The following is a 19,615-nucleotide window of genomic DNA, read 5'->3' as shown; positions in this document are numbered from 1 at the left end:
ACTGTTTTGATATTTCTAAATAATTTCTATGGCTGTAAAAAGCCTTCTACAGACACATCAGATATATGATCCTCGTAAGGACGATGACAGATAAGGCCGCAGTCTAATGATCTGTTATGCAAATTAGCACGTTACTAAGGCTAAAACAATGTTTACAATGCCATATTGAGAGCACGTCACACAACGAGTTCAAACAAAGATTTTTGTATTTTCTCGCCACTTTCTGTGCTACAGCTGTAGAGATGGAATTTTTTTGTAATGTCCTGTAACTTCAGGCCGTCACAAAAATTCCAAAATATTCCGGGAATTGCCAGGAATTCAATGCATTTTTCCTTTACATCATGTGAATAAACCTGGCAAGTTTCAGCGCACTATTATAAATCCTCATCTTTTTACATCGATTTGCGGTCCAACACAGCGACAAAATTGCCCTTAATTCGCCCTTAATTTTGGTCGCGCTGCACTGTTTTCTCTGTCACCATCTTGAATTCTTACTAGTAAACTGCTGTTCTTATTGTTTGATGTGACACTGATTGGATTGTACATGTACCTGTATATGTGACCCTATTTGGGAAAACCGGGCTTAATGAAATTTGGGTTGAAATGCATTTCAACGCATTTTGAATGCGTTACAACGCATTGAAACGGATTCCAATGATTCTCAATGCATTTACAACGTTTTCCTTCAAAAAATGTTTTTTCAACGTTTTAGAATGTTTTTCCAACGTTGTTCAATGCATTGGCAATGCTTCCAAACGTTTTTTTTTTAATGATAAAATTAGTTCCTGAAGTTCAACCCAGGTTGCGAAAAATTATCATTGATTAAAGCCACTGATGATTAGAGAGCATTCTTTGAAAATACAACTTTTTTTCAGGAACAGTATAGTCAGGTCTCTTAGTGCAAAATATAGGCCGGATCGTTACAGACGTGACAAAAGTGTCAAATTTGGCACAGAGCTTCCTTAGCACCTACCGATTAATACTGGAGGGGGTGCCCGTTACAAATGGTCCTAATTACAGATAAAAGGGGGGGTTAACTTTCACCTATAATAGCAGATTGGGTGCCCTGTGGTGAGTACTCTTCTTGTTTGATTTGGCTAGAAAACATTTGTTGCAAATTTTTAAGTTTTTAATTTGGTAATGTTTAGTTGTTGTTACACTATTCAAAATAGTTTTACATGTACATAATACTGACTAGTGCCCAGTCTCCACACGGTAAGTGTGGCCATGTTCATTGTGCGGACTGTGCGGCTATCAGTGTCACTGCTAAGACTTGCCAGTGATAATATCATTACATATCAATTTAAACAGATCACAAAGCCAGCTTTCAAAGATGTCATACAATAACATAAAACTCAAATGTATCACATCCTAAACGATAGAATCGTTAAAGTTTGACATGCCACATGAACGACCTCATGAACCGTAACTGACAACGCGCCCACTTTGTAATTGTGCAGCTAAGATTAGATTATAATTTGCTTCGTTGGTAACCCTGTCCTTGAGATAATGATTAAAACATGTCAACCTCGTCCTCACTCGGGGGAAAGGAGGAGCAAGGGTGGCACAGTTGGTTAGTGCGCAGCCTTCGGGGCGAGAGGTCCCGAGTTCGAGCCCGGTGTCAACACCTCCTTATTTCAACTTCTCTTTTTTCTGTGTTGCTTTGACTAGCTTTAAATACCTTTAAAACGGAGAATTAATGGAGAGAGGGGGGTAAAAGGAGCGCACCGTCGACCTCAAGTTTATTACTTATTATTACTGTCACGAGTTATTGACGTAAAATATGGTCGCTTTACCTTTTTCTACCTTTTTATTAAGCCCTGGGGACGAGGTTGTAAAACATGCCTCTCCAGGAATTTTTAACACTCCTTATTTTTTGCACATTTGCATTTAAAAAGAAGTGTATGAGGTCCCTGCATGCCTATACACCTGTAAGCGGCTCATTCACTTCAGAGCCCTTGGACCAGAGTGTTAATGGTAGGTCTATACGATCTTTCAAAAAAAAGGAAGGTCGTCGCGTGCGTTACAATTTACAAACAAACTAACTTCAGAAGAGCTGAAATTTACAGGAACAAGGCCTTTTTTAGCCAACCAATGATGCATCATTTATGAAAATGAATGTAATTTCTTTGATGCAATTAGGCGAATACCCCGTGGTTACGAAATCGTACGATCATAAATTCCTCAAGAGCAATTCAGTTACCAACTTTACACAAAATAATGCTGTGGAAAATTACATAAAATACCAAAAAAGCAAGGGTCAACAATAATTGTGGCCTGGTCCCTTATAATAATGGAGTGGTCATGATAAAGAAGCCCATCAGCCCCAACTTTGAACACTCAAACAGATTTTTGACAGATTACATACTGCAAAACTTTGCATTCACTTATGCCTATGTTGCCACACCAGTAGCCTAGAAATCGGCTCCTGGTCACACCTTGTTTTTATTGCTGAATATCATTCTAAAGAGCTTTACGAAATATTTTGTTAGTAGGGGTGTTTTGAACATGATTGATATTTAGAGATGGTGACAAAAACGAACGCAGAAAAAGTTACAAAACAAGACGCATGAAACAACCGCAATCGATATAATGGCTTCTTTGGCTGCTATGCTGACGTTCTTGAAGATGGCCGGTAGTATCACAGCTAGTCCCGGGTTAGGTATACCGTTTATTACCAGTTTCACGGTTCCTGAGACTTTAGGCCTGTTAACATAAAGGTGGGGGACCCCAGGTAGGTGAGGTAACCTGCTTAGGTGGGGTAAAAAAATAACCCTCCTTTACATGCAATCTTACAACCTCGCCATCCTGGGGTGCAGTTTCTCAAGATTATATGAATGGTCGCTAACCATGTAAACAAGAAAAATGCTGGCAAACCACGTCTACGCTCAATTGCTGCTCTTGCTGCAACCTTCAGTGTTGTGGCTTTCTATTGTTACCTTTAATAATTATGTGAAGCCACCCAGCGCCTAAGTGAATTTTGCGCGAATTTGATGTATCTCGAATCCGACCCCGACTAGCCTGGGTTTCCTCACCTTGAAACGTTGACATGGCAAAATCTGACCTCAGCTGAGAGGGTTACCTGGTGTGGCAGACCGGGCTACCCACCTTGAAGGGTGACCCCACCTATCATGTAAACGTGATCAAATTAAAATGAGAGGTCATATGGACAGGCGGGTTACCCCACCTAAGTGGGTTACCATTCCTACCTGGGGTCCCCCTCCTCCATGTAAATAGGCCCTAAAAGTTAGCCCGGCCCCCTTTCTACAGTTTCAGCAGTTAAACTATTCACCATTTATCATTTGAGTCAATCTTGTACCACTTGAGTCTCACTTTTACGACTTGATAAGCTGTCATTATTTTTGGACATGAGTGCTTCAGTGCCAAATGTAGAGGCTTCATGATAAACTGTGCTGATTTTTGAAGCTTGGGCTAACTTGTTTCTTTTTTTCGTTTATGAGACCAGATTCTTTTTTTGTTTGTTTTTGCTTTGTAAAGCTTAGACAAACTGCGGAAATTGTAAATGATATGACTTGTGCCACGGTGCTTGCTTCTCTGTCAAAACATGCACTTGCGTCCAGCAGATAACTGGATAAAGAGAGACTGAAAGGCATCCAGGCCTATGTTAAGCTGAAAAATTAATTACCTCCCTAGGAAAGAACTATTTTGGGTTCTGTCATTTCGTTATTTGCTCTTCATGAATAGCTGTCATAAATCCCTGATAATATGTGATACAACAGACTCTTTGACAATTTCTTTTTTCTGAAATTTTGTTTGCTTTCTTCAGCTTAAAGTGACATGTAATGACAAGTAATACTTGATAAATAAGGCTTAAGCCACACAATAAGGCCTCCTCTAATTGAAATACATTAGAAAAGGAGAAGAGACCCCAGAAGCTGATTACTTGCAAGTTATGAAGCAAAGACGAGGCCATCTTAGAAATGACTTATGAAAATGTGGGCGGACTGTGGACTTGCTTTAAGGGCACAGTAATAATCAACTTAATTATACAATCAATAAGCAAAAATGGATGGGAATGCCAGATGTTCGAGTGAAATTGTTGTTTACAACCTGAGAATAGAATTTAGAGTGATTTAAGGTATTAAATAACAATTTTCAATCAAAACACCACAGGGACCCCAGCAGGTGAAATTTACAATAATTAAATCCTGTTTAGCACGCTTCAGTGGCATATTTGCAGTGGGCACCCCCTCTAATATTCATGGTACTGCAATAAGCTATCGCTGTGCAAAGTTTGGTGCTTTTGTCAACTCTGTAACGATCCTGACCCTAAGAGACCTGACTAGTAATGATACCTCCATACAACAGTAATATCAACGGGAATAACGACATGAATTCGCAATGGAAAACAAAGGCTTTTACTCTTTGTTCTCGATCGGTTCAAATCAATTTGCATAGAACTTTGATCTTTGTGACATTGCATGTGCTTAATGTTGTTTCAGGTTGTAACATGTCAAGAGGTAATTGAGAAAAGCATGAAATTACTTTATTGGACTTTCAAATATGGAAATAAAGGAGAGAAGTTTTTGAGAAGTTTCTTAAAACTGTAAGGCTGACTGTTGAGGTCGTGCATTTCTTTTTGTACCTAGCTGGCTAACAGAATTTTGGGGTTGCCAATTATTTGCCCTTTTGTACCTTTGTCAGCAGCGTGCTAGACTGCTTGCACTCGGTTAATTCTCACATCCCTTTCAAAATGTGTGTGTATAAAATGCGAGCCAGCGAACCATGAAAGCCATGCAGTCCATTGAAGAATCATCGAAAAAAAAAACACCATAAAAATCGAAAACAGTAATATGGAAAACATTACCTGAACGCTAACCGTTGTAAATAAGTGTTTAACCCTAAAACAGCGCTTAACCCCTAGCCCTAAAATGAGTGCTTATTAAACCCTAATCTAATCTAATTTTCAGGAAATCCAGCTAATTTCTCAAGGAAAACGTTATCAGTGAAAGATTGAACAACAAAATTATTAGCAGCGTGCGACATGTTTGGGTCGCCTTTATTTATAGCTACATAAATCCCATTCTGAAATAAATCTTTTTTTAAAGCATTACCTATTAAACGGTTTCTCAAAGATTATTCAAGCAATTCATTGCATTTTGTTGTGACAAAAAGACTGAACTCGAGATTACAACAATGTATAAAGCACATAAAGCACATTGGGCTATGCTTCCGGCCGACTCGAAAGGGGAAAAAAGGTTTACAGCAAGGAGCCCAAAAGTGTGACCGCTTTTAATTAATTCACATTCTTCCATGTAAACATTAACCAATCAGAAGTCGAGGACAGTTTCCAGCTGGCTTCTGATTGGATTAAATTTGCCATGATGACGGTAGTGTCACGCAACAAGCTTTGATCTGAAAATATTCGTGATTATAAATTTTGACATCTTTGTGACAGCTGACTGGTACAGATAAAAACCATGAATTTTTTGTGAAGAATGTCACGTTTTCAGGTTTTCGCTTTTACGGGCTACAATGTCTAGCGTTTGCCAGGGCGTTCCGAAACTGAACTGGTTGACTTTTTGGAGAATCCCCGAGCATAAAAAAAAACGGGAAACACGGGAGGAAGGAAAAGTCGGTAAATAGTACAACTGCCCCGGTAGAAATTTGGTATATTTTAGTATTTAAATTCAGCGACCATACCAAGCATCTGATATCTGTTAATTTTATAGGGAGCTATCAAACAAAGTAGTCACGAGCACGCACACCGCCGTAACACTGAAAGAACAGCATAAAATAAATTCAGACCTATAACACTTTCGACAACGAGTGCTTTCAAATCTAATTCCCCTCTTCTTTGCCCTCTTTAATAACACAGACTTGCAAACTGAAAATGGAACAAATTATTAATTCCTCGGATCAAACATTTCTCACGCTGTGAAGTTTTAAATGTTTTATCACTTTACTTATGACCGTGGATCTAAATTGTCAAATGATGGAGCGAGGAGATGCCTGACAGTTTGGAGTTTTTGCAACTCAGTTGTTGACAATGTTAGAACGTTTGGTGAATGTTTCCCGTTGCAACGAATTAATGATGTTCCGAATTAATGATGTTCCATTTAATGCATTTTCAACATTCGAAAACGTTTTCCGAATGTTTTGAAATGATTTTGAAACAATACTGAACATTTCTTAGTTCCGCTGGAGAACATTGCCAACACTTTCAAATGCATTAAGAATGTTCGCCAATGCATTCCAACATTTCCAAATGCGTTGCGATAAAAAACGGCTCCACGCAATTTTCATTAAGCCAGCTTTTCCCAAATAGGGTCGCATATCTTAGGAAAGATTTACTGGCTACTGCCGGGAATTTAAAGGTAAATGAACAAACTAAGTATAAGTCAGTCCTGATTTTCTTGTTATTCCTAGCTGTCAAGAGAAAGCCAAAAATACAGAATTACTGAATTTTTGAGCCTGCGATATAAATCGGAAATAACACCTTAGGCGTGAAAATTGACACCTCGCATACATGTATCAATTTTCTGAAAGCTCAGCTCTCGCTTGATAAGCCTGTGTAATTTTTATTTTGCAAAGTTCTTAATCATTTGAGAAATAATTTTTGCAAATGGAAGGGTTTATAGCAGATCTAATACCTTAAATAAAGTTCATTATTATTTATTACCATGTTTCTTGTAGAATTAATTGCCTCCTCATTTTTCTATCTAATCTCTTAGCAGGCGAGACCTGAATGCCGCTGTAAGCGCGTTCTTGTTTACAATAAACAATGAACAATGCACAATATAAAATGATGATACACAAAATCATGTTCCTAAAACAAGATAATTGTACAATGTAGAGGTACTTACTTGAAATGACATTGACACTAAATCCATGTTTCTTCTCTAAAGGGTCTCCTTTTGCAAAAGCATGACACTCGTACCTTCCCAGTAGACCATACGAACTGTCATCACTCAGTGTAACATTCTTTATGGTCATAGTTACAAAGAGCTTTTCGCCTAAAGGACAAAGGGTTTTAAGTGTTACAACAATTACTATGCAACTGTACACTACAAATCATAGATTTCCTACATAGTAGGGTAGGATGTGTTTGTAATGTTTATGTTGGTGGTACAGTACAGGCCAGAACTAAGCGCACAAAGCAAACGCGAAACTGACGCAATCGACACATCAGCTCGGACGAGGATACGTGTCAGCACTGACAAGTGTCTGTGTCAGCTTCGACACGTCAGAAAGAAAAAGATTTTTCTTAATTTGTTCTTCACTGTGATAGCTTTGCTTTGTGGTGCATTGTCGTAAAAAACAAAACAAAACAAATTCTCGAGGTTGAAGAAGCTTGATAGTCGCTCATTCTAAGGAACTTTTCATGAGGGACTTTAGGCGCGATTAATCGAACTAAATTTGGTGACGTGAAAGGTTTTGTTTGTAAAATCGCTTGGCATCCTACTTTTATATGTAATCCCAATTAACTTTGCAACAAGCTTCCATACATTATTTTTCAATTTTACATCTAAGGCATCTCTCGAACATACTCTTAAAATCTTAAACTGATCCAACATCTTGACTTAAGTCTGCTGAAAAACGGTGACATTTGCACTAGAATACGAGTGAGGAAATGCCAAAGTAAATGCTTTGAAATGATCTTATCGAAACGGAGGCAAAAAAACAAATCAAAGAAGTACATGTAACTTATTCTTCCAGAAGCTCATTCTTGCATTCTCATCACTACACTCCGAGCAGACTAAGAACTACATATCAAGAACTGCTTGTATAGTGTAGCCTACGTTGCAGCAGGCTCACCCACTCGTCTTAACTATTTGTATAGTCTGAACAGAAGATTTAGAGCATCTGCGACACAAGCCAAGTATAATGTAACAACATGCAGACTTGACACGTCAAGATTGGTAAAATTATATTTGAGCAAACTTTCAGTCATGTGCTAGGCAACAAAGTTCTTCACAAGAATCACGTTTCACCTATGTCTATCTAAAACCAGCAACTCAAACTGATCACGCAAAGAAAATAAATGGTGCAATGAAAAGGAAAATATTCTCTCTTTTTCTCATTAAACATACAGTGGTTGTTAACGAGCGAAAAATTGGGACTTTGAAAACTGGCTGCTTTATAGAGGGTGGCCGCTTAATACAGGGCTGTTATATACTGGATCAACTATATCTTACCAGTAATGCTTTCTGAAATTTGGAGATGCTCTCCAAGTGACTGGCTGAGTGAGTGAGTGAGTGAGCAAAAGAGTCAATATTGCAGTGCCTAGAACAACTCAAGGATGTGTATCCACGAGTTACATGTAACTCTCGGATGTACATGCAAATTCATACCCCCACCGTGGTACGGGGGGGGGGGGGGGGAGGTGGATGTCATATCTTGAACCATAGCAACTGAGCATAAATGTACATGTACATGGCGGCATGTTTAGGAATGTCCAAAAAGAAACAACTCACTTGCTGGAGGTTCTGCATCTTCTGTTCTTTGTGTAAATTTAATGTTTTCACTTGCTGTTATATTTGCGTAGCGTGCAAAATTATCTTTCCTCATAAACTGTATCCTTTCAGGAGTTTTATCTCCTGATGTATCAAAAGCCACACAAGTAACTTCAGTTTCAGTCCCCTCAATAGGGTAGATGTTTGCAGGGAAGGGTTCTTGAATTCCAAATGAATCTGCAAAGGAAAACAAAGTATATTTACAATAATTACATCATGTAAAAGTAAAATAATCAAAACATGTACATGTAATTCTTATACACCAAACAGGTACATTGTACATTGGCTTACAATAAAAGCCAGATGTATGATACAAAATGTTAGTCAAGCCTTGTACTTATTATGAATTATCAAACAGTACAGTACAGTTGCCTCACGATAACTCGAACCTTCTAGGGAAATCGAAAAAAGTTTGAGTTATCAGGAGTTTGAAGCAAATAACCAAAAATAAGGAAATAAGCAAATGGGTGGGGAAAGAATGCAAGTATCTTGTACATTGTACACTTCACTTCAAGGGTAGTAAGAGGTATAATATTCAATAATGTTTCAGACTTCAGTACTGTTTTTTTGTTGACTTGTTACATGCTTAAAACATAGATCGAGTGACCGAGGGTAAAATTATATGCAAATGATGTTAATGGGAGGTTCGAGTAATTGATGGTTCAAGTTACCAAGGGTAAAATTACAGTAAATGTGTGAAGGAAATCCAGGGGAAATCGTTTTTGATTTGAGATAGCCGGGTTCAAGTTATCGAGAGTCAACTGTAGTGTTTCTTTTTGTGGCTCTCTTGAGAATGTTAAGACCAAAGAAGCTTGATATACATGTACAGCTGTAGTGATACTCACGCTGACCTCACCTATTGATATTAATCTGCGAACCAGAAGCGCATTGGTTCTTGGATTGGAAACAAAAGAATCTTTTGCTTACAGGGTGCAAAGAAAGTCAATTATATGCCATTTGGGCAAGCTGTACTGTAAACCGTAGTTAGCATGTACTGGCCCAAAAGTCATTTTAACTAACCCAATGATGAGCTCTTTTGTGATTAGAATTCCTAAAAAATTTCACTTGCCAGGCGGGCAAGTTATTAACAGAATGCACTACAGCTGTAGCCCGATAGTAAAATCCACTAGCCCCGGGCTATTGGACATGACTTTCTTTGCACGCTGGTTTCACTCACTACAAAATTGAATAACAAAAAAAATTTACTTTATTTATTTGTTTGTGTTTAAGAGTAAGCCTGTACACACTAATCCAATGATTCTATTCAATTCAATTCAATTCAATTCTTTATTCACACTATATAAGATATTTACATAAGTGTACGTAGGTAGGAAAATAAAGTAGCTGACAAATAATAATTAACTAAAAGACATTAAGTTCATTTGTGTACGGTGTCCAAAGTAGCAAGGGCTTTCTTGTTGGACACTGTCATATTGAAATAATTGGCAGCAGTAAAGAGAGGAATAAAATCTCAAATAAAATCAGTGATAGAACATATAAGCAAGGTCAGATTTGGTTGGTTAGAAGACAGGACTTCCATTCTTTCTTAAATTTATGATGTGGCAGACACTTCAGACCAGGTGGTACAGTCTCCCAGATTTTTGGAGCGGAGAATTTGAAGGACGTCTTACCTAAGTTGGTGGATACTCTTGGCCTAAAATAGTTCAGATTACTGACAAATCTTGTATTATGATTGTGTATACACGATGCTGGAGTCAGGACATTTGTTATGCTTAATACGAAGACAATCTAATCTGATTTTGCTGGCACAGCCCCAAGCAAGAATACCGTAACTCAAATACGGATATATTAAAGCATAATAAATTTGTTTCAGTATATTCAGATCTATGTAATATCTTAGTTTTGAAAGGATTCCTAAATTTTTAGCTAATTTATTATTTACATGTTGTATCTTTGGTTGCCATGTAATTGGTCTTTGCAGTGTTAAAAGATAAGAGCACAGTAGTTATAAATTTGTTTAAGCTCTTAATTCATTACAGATTCAAGCTGTTTTAAGTTGTTGCTAGAGTAAAATAAATTGGTGTCATCAGCAAAGCTCCGCACCAAAAGTTTGTCGCCACAGTTTAGTACATGTAAGTCGTTCACATAAAGCAAAAATAAAAGAGGACCTAGAGTCGAGCCTTGGAGTAAACAGCAGGTAATATTTTCATAGCTAGATTTAGTAGAGTCAATTTTAACATATTGTCTTCGATTGTGCAAATAACGTTCAAACCAATTATGTGGTGTACCCCGAATTCCATAAAGATATAGTTTAGAGAGCAGTATCTTATGATTTACTGTGTCAAATGCCTTTGATAGGTCGAGAAATAAACACATGTTATTTGACCTTTGTCAGTAGCTAGCTTCAGATTGTCAGTAATTTCAAGAATAGCTTGTTCAGTGGAATATCCTTTCCTAAATCCAAACTGATATTTGTACAAGATTTGATGTTTATCTATGAATGAATATAACTGATTAAAGACTAGACACTCGAGCACTTTACTAAAAGGTGAGAGAGTTGCTATGGGCCGATAGTTGCTAGGGTCTGTAGCATCACCACCCTTATACACTGAGGAAATTTGTGAGACTTTTAAAATATCAGGAACAATTCCAGTTTCAATAGACTGGTTATAGATATATGTTAAAGGTATTGACAATAGCTGGGCAGCTATTTTAATTAATTTATTAGGAATATCTAAGGATGACTTATGATCATTTAAACCTTTAAATAGTAAACATACTTGGGTTTCAGTAACACAGGACATAACAAAGCTGGCTACTGGAGTCTATCTTATGAATTGGGTCAGACTTCCATCACAATTTTCAATTCTTTTGGCCAGGTTTTGACCCACTTTGACCAAATACTTATTAAATTGATCCGCAATCTCAGCCTTATTAGTGTAAGCTCTATTATTACGTTCAATTTTCGAGGTGGGGGTTTGTCCCTATGAGTTGCGCTTAACTAGCATACCAATCAATTTCCAAGACGCCAAGGATATACAATTGGTACTTGTTTGGGTTAAATAGCTTCATTGTTTCATCAAGTTTCCCATTAAATTCATCAATATTCGCACCTGGATGTTTGTAGATACAGCCAACCAAGAAGGGTTTTTGGTTTTTGGGAGTAGTTATTTCAACCCAAACAGATTCCACAAGGGGCATATCCAAAGTTATATCTGACCTTGGAAATGATGTTAAAGCTTTACTGACATAAAGAGCAACCCCTCCCGCTGGGGTGGGAGAATCAGCTTGGTAGATGTTATAGTTAATCAACTCAGTATTAAAAGTGGTATTTGCATTTAGCCTGGTTTCAGAAACTCCTAATACATCAGGCTGTTCACTTAAAGAATACAGCATATCTTCAAGCAAGCCAATATTTTTTGATAGGCTTCTAATATTACAATGAAGAAATGAGAAGGATTTCGCTCCTGGTTTACTTAGAACCTTATCCAAACTAGAAATATCATAGTAATCAGATTGAGGATTAATTAATATATGATCAGGTTCAGCATTATCAGATTTATCAGGGTTGGGTAGCAAATTATATAAATCTAAATCTTTTAAATTATCTATCTGCAAGTGACAGGATCCATCTAGAATATGAAATTCTCTGTCATCCAGGACATGAAAAGGTAAAGCTTGCAGGCTATTTTGGGGATGATTGAGGTTGAACACGTATGTGTCTATAGGTTAGAATAAAAAATTATAGGGCACATAAGTGTAGGGAAGAAAAAAAGAATTACAAGTTATTGCTTATCTGTTCGATGTAGTCTTCAAATTCCTCATGTGTAACAAAAGATTTGGTTTCTGAAGAATCATGAGCCTTCAGCATGATCTTCCCAACTGCAGTCCATAGGTATTTATAATTGTTCTTTCGCTTGAAGTCATTGATACGGCCAAAGAGTTGTTTGTGCTAACCTGTGAGAGATTCATTGATGTGGATTTTATTGTTGCTTGTAGCAGCGAGACCCATTGCGGCTTGTACGGACGGCAAATTGTTAATATTCTTTCCAATTAGATTCCTGCATTTCTTGTACATTTCTTCTCTTTTATCTCTATGTACAAACTTGACAATCAACCGATGCTTCACATTCTTGGTGTCCGGAAGCCGGTGAACTGCTGTAGGTGAACATCTTCAACATTTACATCGATTAAAGTACCAATCTCTTTGATAAGCTGCTTTGGACTTTCCTCCGGCAGTATTGGAATGCCCGTTATTTCGAGACAGTCCCTTCAAGAATATTGTTGGGCTTCGTCGATTGCACAATCAATTCTGTAGACTGCCTGCTCCACACGGTTAGCTCGCTCGGCCAAGCTGTCGGCGATCTTTGTCATCTCAGCATCCTTTTTCCCCAGCGTGGTTGTCGTTTGGTTCAATGACTTGAGCGTTTTTAGAACAGACTCATACTTTTCTGATTTAAAGGACTGAGATTTCTCTGTCCCGTCAACACATGCTATCAAGGTGTTAATGCTTGTTCTGAGTGCTTCGAGTTCGCTTTTCAATTCACGCTTAATACTAGGCAAAAATTCTTCCTTCCAAATTTTCCGTAAGTCATTGACATTCAGATAACCTTTCGCATCCATCACTATGAATTAACTCGGGAATTAAGTGGTTATGATAGGTTCAATTCACTTTCATGTTCACCACCAATTCGCCATGCTGCCGCCATTCACCGATATACGAGTCACAACGTACAGTAACTACTTAGATCCCAGCTTTTAATTAATTTAGGGATAAAATGTAGCCCAGCCTGAAGACGATAATCAATTTAAAAAAATGTAATATGCATCTTTTTCTTTAAAATAATATTAATTTCAAATGATTATCTTATCTTGTGCTGCCTATAGTAAGTGTTTTGTTCTTCCTGTGTTTAAGTTATCATGATTACCACGACAAAAAATATAATGAAAACGACATGACATATACAATGAACCCAAAATGCAAGGATGAGGGATCGGTGGATGCCTAGGAGTGTTTGGAAGAGAATTTTTTGCAAGCAATTTTTATGACACAATATGTGTATACGTAATTCCATGTCTATCATTTAGCTACATGTATTTGATTTTATATACTTTGTGTAGCATACACTGTAACAAGCATTAATTGCATGTATGTTCTTACCGCAGACATAGAGATCAGACCTTGCTTGGTGTTTTAAGGTGTTCAGCCAGAGGCACACGACAACTAGACAATGAATTTTTGCTGTTTGAAAGTGCCTCTACAACCCTCCAAGTTGCGACTATTTTAGTCGCCATGGCGCCTACAATTTTGGAACTGGGGACTTGATTTTGAGAATAGTCGCCAAGCCGGCGACCGTGAAGAATAGGTTCGTCTTGTGGCGTATAGAAACAGAAATGGTAATCACTTCTACTGAAATATGAAGAACATTTATTCTAGCTGATTTGAATGCCATTATTTTTTTACTTTTCCGTTGAAAAACATGCTAAATTGAAAACTTAAAAAAGTCTCAGAGCTAAGCGTTTTGAAAATGAACATCAATGAAACTTGACTTGCATTCGTTCGCCTAATAGCCTTCAGTCTGTTGCCTTGCACGTGACATTTTAACTTTTGACATGTGGCAGATGGCACGCAATCGAAGCGCCTTGCTTGTCGACAGTGACGATTTCTTCGATATCTTAGGAATGCTTGTCTAGCCAAGTTCGGTGGTTTTTTAACTGGACTACATATTATAAATATTTATGAATCAATACTGAAACAATCTAATAACATTAAGAGGGAAAGCTAAATTGGTGCAAATTCAACACAGAACATTATGTGATAACCGTAACATGTGAACCGTGCTGCGAGTTGAATCGCGGTTTTGTAAACAAAAGCAATAATTGTAAGCGAAACAAAACATCGCAAAACTGACAGCTTATGGTTGTTGCAAAAAATGTTTTTTTAAACACCTGTAGCGATGATAAAGGAAAGAGAAAATTTATTATTTCGTAGGCGGCATTTTTGTTTGGGTTCCTTTCAATTGATTGGGAAAAAAAATTTTCCCAGTACAACTCGTTGCAAAATTTTCACGTGTGCAATGTTATCTCTGTAAAGCAATGATTTTATTTAGAAAACTTGTCAATCTTCCTATACTCTCCTGCCTTTGTCAGGCTTTCGCAATGTCTAGCGATATTAAAAACGACCTTTTAAATCTCCGAAAAAATATTTGTTAGTTGGGGAAACAAGTTCATCATCAACAAAAGTCGCAAAAGAAATGCGAAACAAATATCAGAAAAAAAATAGGTCGCCTATAAAGTTGCGACTGGGAAATTTTGAAAACATTAACAGAGGATGAGTTAAGTTCTGCTCTCATATACCAACTGGGGATTATATGGAAGGATTGAAGGCCCTAAAGACAAATGGAAATGGTAATTGTCTTTATAATTCCGTTTCAGTATTGATTCAAGGAGATAAATCTGCAACCCTTATTCTCAGACTATCAGTAACTAATGCCTTGCACAATAAATGAGTAATTTATATGACAGTGCTGCATTTTAATTTAAACTTGCTAACTGCTTTTGTTAATGACAATTTTGATATATTAAGTCATTAAGATAATTTGGCGCCTAAAAATTTCCCTTGGCGACTAAACCCAAAGAGCTGATCGCCAAATGGCCACTGAACAAAAATTTTAACTTTGAGGGTTGCTCTAAAAACATTACAAAGAAAATAATAATATTGTTTATTTCAACAGGGTTTTTTTCTTGCATCATTTGACAATGATCAATGTTGGTAAGGTGAAAGTAACATGGAACTTTTAGGCAAGAATTCACCTGGTCTGTTGGGCTAAATGTGCATGTACACACACATACAGTGTAGAAATGACAATATTACCAAAATTTGGCAAAGACATACACTGTACATGTTCTACAGTGTATTCCTGGCAAAAAATTCAAGCTGGAGTCTACAATTAGCTGAACTGTACAATGGAATCCCTTCCAAAGGTTATCAGGACTAACAAACCAGTTGAAATTTTACTCAAGTTATTTTTCAATTGTACATGTACAATATTTTCAACATAACACAAAATCCTGCCATATAAATACCACAATGGCATAACTAAAGCCTAATGAATAGCAGCTAATTTAGCTCAGTAAATCAATGTAAGTGTAATCGTATGTTACCACAGTAAGCAAAAGCTAGGTGAAACTTACCCCAGCTTTGCAAACCTCTTTTACTATGGTGTATACTAACATTCTTATTAATTTAACAATTGTCACTAGAAGTTACGAACCAATGTTTTGCCCTTCATCAGTAGAAAGCTGCAACTGTACACTACTGTCCATTATTGTTTTGTCTTATTTCAATGGTATACATTAATATTATGTGTGTGGGGAACAAAACAGCACCTAATATGGTTCAAAAAACGAAAATAAACAAAACATGTTGACCATTGAATCAAAGTAAATAAAAATGAATGGTCATCATTTTTGGTTTGTTTTGTTACTCCTTACTTACTTGTTACTTGTTTGTTTTGTTACTTGTCTTTTTTGTTGTTATTACAAATGTACAGACATGTTGGTATCAAACCATAGCACTAACACTTGTTTGGAAAAGCCTACTTAAAACTTCATGTATCATCTATTATATAGTTTGTGACCCTCCACATAAAAACAAGCTTTATCAATGTAAAAAACTTGTTTGACTCTTTGGCACCCCTATACACACAAGATGATTCAGTTGAAGCCCATTTAGTGATACAGTACATGTATGTACCATGTCTATTCATAAACTACGTACATGTATTAGTTTTGTGGAATTTCCTTGCTAAAAGGAAAAAATTTTAGATTTATTTATGAACATGGGATTTGGGTCAGAACTCATCAACAAGAACAGCACAGATCAATTGAGAGACATCTGCTATTGCACAAACTATTGGTACATGGAAATATGTGTGTAACACGTTTACACCCCTTGATGCACTTCCTTGTGACAGGGATTTGTCAAGGTCACTTGTTTAGTTTTACCTGCTCCAACACATGTCATGGACACCACAACACACAAAGACAATAAAATTACACGACAAAAATTAAAGTGACACTCTAAATTCGAGATTGCTCCAAATCAGCTCTCAATTTAAGAAAACGTTTCTTATTTTACGAGAAAATTTTAAAACAAATCATAGGATAAGAACTCTTTTCTGTAATTTAAACAGGCAGTTTTAATTTATGAGAACAAAATCTTATTTTGTGATTTGTTTTAAATTTATTTCTTAAAATAAGAAATCTCGAATTTGAGGTGTGAAGTTTCCTGTTTATACGAAAACTTATGCTCGAGTTTCGCTAGCTCAGCATGAATTCGTAACCAAAAAAATATGAGCTTATATTGTAATATGTCAGACTTAAAATTAAACGGATATTTATAAAACATGTTTTGGCACAACTTCCGAAGCAACATTGCTCTAGAACATCTCTTAAGCTGAGTTTTCATTTCTCTAAGAAGGAATTTGGTCACGCGTATTTAAGCATTTTGAAATGAAAACAACCAAGCTTTCAACAATCCAGGCTACTATTCAAGAGAAACTTTTACAATTACTATTTGATCTCAGCTATAAAACCACCGAATAGGTTCTGAATATCTGCTGTATTACTTATTTATTAAATAACGCAATAAAATTCACTTCGAGTAAACAAGCTTAATATTTGCTTCGGCAGAATTCATTTCAGCACTTTGTCTACAAAGACGATCACTGTCGAATTCGCTCACTCCATAACTTCGTTTCGAGAAGTTCATTCAATTTACTACAACCTTATAAAAATTAAAACCAACATTTTGACTAGAGGGTGCCACTCAAATCAGCATATTTCTTTAATTTTGAGTCGTTTACTTCTGTAAATTGCATGACACGATTTTCGAGAGCTCCTTGTATTCGCCTAAAGAAACTGTGACATTCTTAACAGATCGTCTACTAACTGAAAAGGAAAAAAAAGACATATGAAGCCCTACCTTTGTTTTCTTGAGCTTTTACCGCCACAAATGAAGCCATAAACAGCAGAAATTTTCCGGCAAAGGAGGCCATCTTGGTCTGTCAACCGCACCTCACAATGAAACACTAGACCGAGGTCTCCAAGTGAACCACAATCCCCGGGCATGCCGAATGGAAACGAGGCTAGTTGTGGCGCACGTCACGCGAGCACGTGAGGGGAGGAGATTGGGATTTTTTTAAAAAACAACAACAACAAAACAATATATTTTAGCAAAATCCAACTAGTGGTCTATCATCAATGCTGCGTTCTGATTGGTTGAGCTACTACTAGGCTATATGTTATAGCCCACTAGTAGCAAAAAGCGCGGGCTTTTTGGCGGCAAAAAAGGATTAAAGTCTAGCTTTAACTAGCTAAAATTTTGTTATTCTCGATATTTTTGACCTGAACTAGTTGGATTTTACTAAAACAATTATTGCTCTCGCCCTCATGGCCTCTGTCATTCGCCCCGACCCATGTAAGGGACTCCACTACAGCCTTCGATTATGGGTTTACACTCTGATCACACTGAAACGATTATAAAATATTTTGTAACTAATCTAAATGACCACAAAACACAGAAAAGGAGCGGGCATCTCGTTTATTGATGAAGCGAGCGTAAAGCGTTACAAAAAGCAGCGTTACAGTTTTACAAACTCGGGGAAAATTACAACAGTAAATAAAATTTAAAAAATTAGGGTTCACAGAGGTAAGGTAAGGTAAGGTAACTTTATTTAAACATGGTATTTCCTTCAGGTATACATTTACATTGAAGTATAGAAAAACTAACTTCCAAACTAATCTAAAATCCAAGATAAAAACTAAAATAATAAAGATGAAAAGAAAACACCTGCTTTTCAAGGAGGCCGTGTGTGAAAACAGAATATCGCTAATTAAATTATTTGTCAAACGAAATTTATGTCTCTTAATTTTCCCTTAAATATACTAGGGGATGTCAATTGCCGCACCTGCAGAGGCAAGCCGTTCCATAACACACTTCCGCTGTAAGAAAGACTTCTTTTATAAAATTCAGTACGGGGTTGTGGAACAGCGAGCTTGTATTCATTCTCTCTAAGGTTATAACTAGTTAAATCGCAGCGACGAACAAAACGCGAAGTCAGATATTCTAGAGATGCCACGAATGTCTCGTGCATAGCTTAACAAAGCTTAAATAGGCTTCTAGCCCCTTGCATAGATTAACAAACCTTAAATAGTCTACTAGTCCCTTGCAAGTAGTTAACAAACCTTAAATAGTCTGCTAGCCCCTTGAGACACCTTACAATTAAGCAGGCCTTAAATACTTCTGCAGTATTACGCAATCTAATATACACACTCTTGTGAAACTAACAAAACGTTACAAAATACATTTAGAGCGATTTTCGTATGACCTTGAAATAAAAACGTGCGAACAAAACAGAAATAGAAATAGAGCAATATGATTGGTTTGTCGAACGGATACAAACGCTCGCGGCTTTTGATTGTTTAAGCGAACGCTCGGGTGAAAAAAATTCTCACGCCCGAGAACTTTCTAGAAATCAGTCGATACTTCGCTTTGACGTCATGCTGCAACACCATTGGCCAATCGAACAATGCCTTCCCCATATTAGGGTTTTCTTTGGTGGGAAAACGAAGAGTCCATGTTTTGATCTTTTCATCCATTAGCTGATAAAACAAATAATGAACACTTACCGAAACCACTTTTCAAGGTCATGCGAAAATCGCTCTAACGCCATGGATTCCGGATTCCAGGTACTAGATTCGGTATTCTTTGTCAGTGAAACTTGGACCCCGGATTCCAATTCCGGATCCTTGAACTGTATTCTGGATTCCGTAATCCAGCATTCCGGATTCCAGAAGTTAAAATTTTCCGGATCCGGATTCCACAAGCAAAAAATCTCCCGGATTGGCCTACATAGGGCGATGTCATGATATTCAGTGCAACACCGTCTTAGGAACTGCTTTGGCCATGGAAAATACAGAGAATAAACACCTTTCGGTTCCTTATTGTTGGCTTTCACACGATGTTACTAAAATTTAAACTGCAGAACTATCTATCCTCTTGAGATTTTACTTCCATGATGTATTAGAGCAGCTGAAAACTAATTTTCGTTCAAATTTTCGCTTCGAAAGGGTACTTTGTTTTCTGATTGAGTTCGCTAGAATTTCTAAGCTTT

General features: G+C 37.1%; 1 protein-coding gene and 1 pseudogene across 1 annotated transcript in view; both read right to left on the bottom strand.

The window, feature by feature from the left end:
- Positions 1-17,512, bottom strand: part of LOC140939006 (basigin-like) — a 31,465-nt gene extending 13,953 nt beyond the window's left edge. The window contains exons 1-3 of the mRNA XM_073388560.1: positions 17,425-17,512; positions 8,439-8,654; positions 6,828-6,977 (exon numbers count right to left, since the gene is read on the bottom strand). Coding sequence (XP_073244661.1) covers positions 6,828-6,977; positions 8,439-8,654; positions 17,425-17,497 — 439 coding nt within the window. The 5' untranslated portion in view covers positions 17,498-17,512. The remainder of the gene's footprint in view (positions 1-6,827; positions 6,978-8,438; positions 8,655-17,424) is intronic.
- LOC140936611 (uncharacterized) lies at positions 12,192-13,061 on the bottom strand (annotated as a pseudogene).
- Positions 17,513-19,615: the final 2,103 nt, after the last annotated feature.

Source organism: Porites lutea, chromosome 5 (genome assembly GCF_958299795.1).
Source record: "Porites lutea chromosome 5, jaPorLute2.1, whole genome shotgun sequence".
Lineage (NCBI taxonomy): Eukaryota > Metazoa > Cnidaria > Anthozoa > Scleractinia > Poritidae > Porites > Porites lutea.
This window is presented reverse-complemented; position numbering and strand designations above follow the sequence as displayed.